The sequence below is a fragment of the Nematolebias whitei genome, chromosome 22 (genome assembly GCF_014905685.2).
Source record: "Nematolebias whitei isolate Nwh7 chromosome 22, NemWhi1, whole genome shotgun sequence".
Taxonomy (NCBI): domain Eukaryota; kingdom Metazoa; phylum Chordata; class Actinopteri; order Cyprinodontiformes; family Rivulidae; genus Nematolebias; species Nematolebias whitei.
The window spans coordinates 29,404,372-29,408,395 of record NC_056519.1 but is presented as its reverse complement, the minus strand read 5'-3'; the positions used below and the strand labels follow the sequence as shown (position 1 = coordinate 29,408,395).

The window sequence follows — 4,024 nt, the reverse complement described above, 5'->3', positions numbered from 1 at the left end:
TGTAGTGAACTAAGCCTCAGGTCAAATCCTGACCTTGAGGGCCTTCCTGGGACAAGAACTGTTATTTCATTGATTTGAGTCCAGAAACACAAAATTAAGTTCATCCAGAGACTTTCTAAGTGTCCTGCACTGATCAATTGAAAGAACACTCTCTTTTTTATTATCATTACTATTTTACAAATGTCGTGATAATCAAAAGTGTGTTTAGTTCAAACCATTTTTAAATGTTGAAGTGAACTACTCATTTTAAATCAACTGTGAAACAGTATTAATGATTTTTAATCCTCATTCAAAGTAGAAATCAAGTTAGAATGTGTTACAAAGTAATTATTCATTTTCTTGATCTTCTGTCTGAAATGAGTAAGTGTAAGTTGGTCAAAGGTCAAGTTTCGGTCAACTACAAGTTTACTGGAAAGAAATGTCATGTTTAACTTTTTCAGACAGATATGAGAGAATTGACTCCACGAAGTCTCGGGTTCTTCAAAACATCTTCTGTCTGTTCTCAAACAATCTAATCTTTTTCCCTTGACTTTTAATAACCTCTTACATCACTAAGACCACACCCTGTTGGTTCGTATCGACCAATCAGGAAGCTCTCAGAGGAACCGGAAGTGACCTCTTTAAAAGGTTCAACACTTCCTAGTTCCAGGAGAGTGCGGAGAGAGAATGCAGAGTTCAGAATGCTGGAGAACCACGGCAACTAAGCTGAATGAGAGAAGTTCAGAGGAACTATGAAGAAGTCTGTTCTGGGATGATCTCACGACTCCGAACGGTTCCCTACTATCCTTACGGAGACGCTGAAAAGCGTTGAAAGAGAACTCTACACCGAGGCCGAACTATCGTCTGCAAAGGTAAAAGAGTCGATCTTCAACCGCAAAGTGTACCGTTGGTTAAGCTGGGTCCAAAGGAGCGTGTTGTTCTGGTTATAACAGACAAATTCCCTCACCCATCTCTCTCAAGATAAACTTCATTTCCATCTTTAAAACTTTTCTATCTTGCCAGCAATTAATCCAGATATTTTCAGAAATTTCTGTTGTAAAGCTGCAAGGATACCATGTTTATGGTTTCCTAGTTGTGAAGCTAATTAATTAAGCTGTTGTTGAAATCAATTTGCCAAATTAATGTAAATGTGTGATGTTAAACTTTGACTCTGTTAATAAATGACCGCATTCATTTGATGGGTCAAAGAAAATTAACGTCTCACGTCACATTTAATAATTCAATGCACAATAGAACTCAGTCCAGAAAAATGAAAGAATCCGTTTAATTTATGAATATATCACAGATATATGTTCATCTACACTCTGATAGTGGTGGACACTTCTTCGATGCGAGTATCTATTGTCTGACAAATTTCAAACTTGGTGACTTGTAGTTCTGTGCGAAGAGAGTTTATAGCCTCAAGGATGGTAGCATTAGCCATCGGATAGCTACCTTCAGGCGAGTCTGGGGCGGCTGGGCCTGGTTCTTTAGCTTTCTTGTCCTTGTTGGAGGTATGCATCTTCAAATTTGCTTTCATCCTGTCCTGGTGCAATTAGATAAAGACCAGACTGTTCTCTCTCACAACCTGTTATAAAACTGCCCAAATGTCAAGTTAGTGATAAATATATTTCTAAATTTGCAAGAGCTCTAGGGAAACGCTGCCTACTCCTCCATCGCTCACTGGCCCCCCCATGTCGGTCATTGTTAATCCGGGCCTCAAACGATGCGGTATGGTTTCGCTTTGATGAACTCGCATTATAGTTTTGGCAAAGAAATGCACTGGTTTGTGCTTCCTAGTGGCTGGTTTGAAGGAAAACCAACAACTACTGTATATGTGGTGGTGTATCAAAGCTGAGCAAGCTGATCCTTATCAGGACTGTAGAACTTTCTGGCAGTGTCCACGAACGGTTGGAAGGAATAAATCTTGGAGAAGTTGTATGCTCGACTTTGGCGTAAGTAATCAAATTCGGCTGCTTGGAGTCACCATGAGAGAATGTACTAGCGAGACTGTAAGGCAGACACAGAAATTTACGAGTACAGCCTGACCCAAAACAATGTTGATTTCTGAATCTGGACCTGGCCTTGGAAGGCAGACTATCTCAATTCCTCCTTGGATGTTATGGAAACAAAGACACTCTATCTCCCTACCCACGCCACTCTTCCCCAAGGTCGTGAACCTGTGACAGAGCTCAACCAAACTGGCTGATAAACAAACACCTCTTATCAGGACTATGGCGAAGGGCTCTGGACTGTTCTGTGCTACAACCTTCCCTCAAACTCAGTGCCTCCACTGGCCTCCCTCCCTCTGGCGCAGCAACCTAGGAGATGCGAAGGCGCCAAAGGGCTGCGTTGCTCACCTGACGGCCGTGCTGGGACCCTCACCCCCTACCCGCTCCACACGCATATGTATTATTATTTATGTTGCTTTGCTGTGGTATTTTTTTGATGCCTCAAACTGTGCCCTGTCAAGGACACAGTGTGAGAGATCTGTTTTTTTATGCCTCTCTCCTTATATTTTCTTCCCCTTTTCTTCTTAATCAATAAGAGAAGCGCTTCTTAGAAATTGAAGCCCCTGTACACTTCTATCCATCTTTCAGACGGCTGTATGGAATGTAATTTTGTTGTACTTAGCTGTGCAATGACAATAAAGCTGATTATGATTCTATGAAACACCATCTGGTGGTTCATTTATGTACTAAAACAAGAGCTGCACACTCCACCAGTAGCTTTTGTACGGTTTCTGATATTAAATTATGGACACCCGCAGCTTATACATTGGCGCGTCTTCTTTATGTATAAAATTGTGTTTTATTTTAAATTTAGTAAGCGCGGCTTACAGTCGTGCGTTCTGTAGACTGGCAATTATGGTAATATGAGCTGTGGATGAGCTGGCACTGTTTCAATGGGGGTTTGGGTGGGTAACATAAGAGAAGCATCAGAGAGGTGTGGAAGACTACAACTCTGCTTCCTGAACTGGACTCTGGGTTGTCAATAATTTGGAGGACTAACAAAATCTGCCAAATTTCTAGATGGAAGAGCGGCTCCACTTAAAAGTGGGATGGATGCCATCTCTCTGCATCAGACCAGGTTTTCCCCCAAAAAGCACTCCTGTTATCTATGTAGCACACATTGTTTTCAGGACACCAACTGGACACCCAGTATCTCTCAACCAATGACTGCTGGAGATGGGCAACAGCTTCCCCCAACCCTGAACAAGTGGGTAAAAAAAATGTCTTTATATGTGAATGCACTGAATCAGCTGCTTTAGGGGTTTTACAAAGTGAAAAACTTAATGGAGAACCTGAATCTTTATCTTGATCAAGTTTTGAAGCATCAGAAACTAATTAAAACAGATCTTTAGTTTTAATATTCAGAGTAAACTGGTGTAGAACCAATACTGCTCAATGGAGTTTTGATAGACACATCTGGATCACTAACAACTGTGAGACCTTCATATAAATCATCTTCAAAGCTAAGACTTACATGGTACACTGCTCAGCAGATCATATTTGCAGGGTTGGTGGGCCTGAGGTTCCGTCTGGTTTGGGATGACCCCCATGTTGCTGGCCTCCATTGATTCGGGCACCTGCTGAGCAGAGGCAGCTATGGAGTGCAGCGAGTTTAAGTCCTGGAATCTGTCTGAGAGTCCTACGGGTGGACCAAAGCTGCCCTGTTCTACCATTTGACCTTGAGCATGCAAGTCAGAGGTTACTGGGAGGTCAGGAGTCATTGGGAGGAGAGGCATCGGGATCACATGTGGAGGTGCAAGTGTTCCATTGGAGGATAGACAGAAGGGGTTGAAGGTTGATGGCTCACTGATCCGGAGGTCTGCTGGTATGTAAAACATCACCATTGTCATCAGCAGTGTTACCATGGAAACATTAATCAATAGCTTTCACTTACTGATAGTGAGGTCCATCAAATTTGGCATCTGTAAGGATTCACATTAGCTTAGTTAGTCAGGAGACAAAATATTACATTGTGGATTGTTTTCAACACATTTTCTTCCTCACCTCCTCATCACCATCCTCAGCCCCATCTG

General features: G+C 42.1%; 1 protein-coding gene across 1 annotated transcript in view; it reads right to left on the bottom strand.

Annotated features, from left to right (window-relative positions):
* Positions 1-3,810, bottom strand: part of LOC119428361 (interferon regulatory factor 5) — a gene marked incomplete at its 5' end in the record, with an annotated part of 40,971 nt that extends 37,161 nt beyond the window's left edge. Inside the window, 1 exon segment of the mRNA XM_037696037.1 lies at positions 3,466-3,810. Within this exon segment, the coding sequence (XP_037551965.1) occupies positions 3,466-3,810 (345 nt within the window).
* Positions 3,811-4,024: the final 214 nt, after the last annotated feature.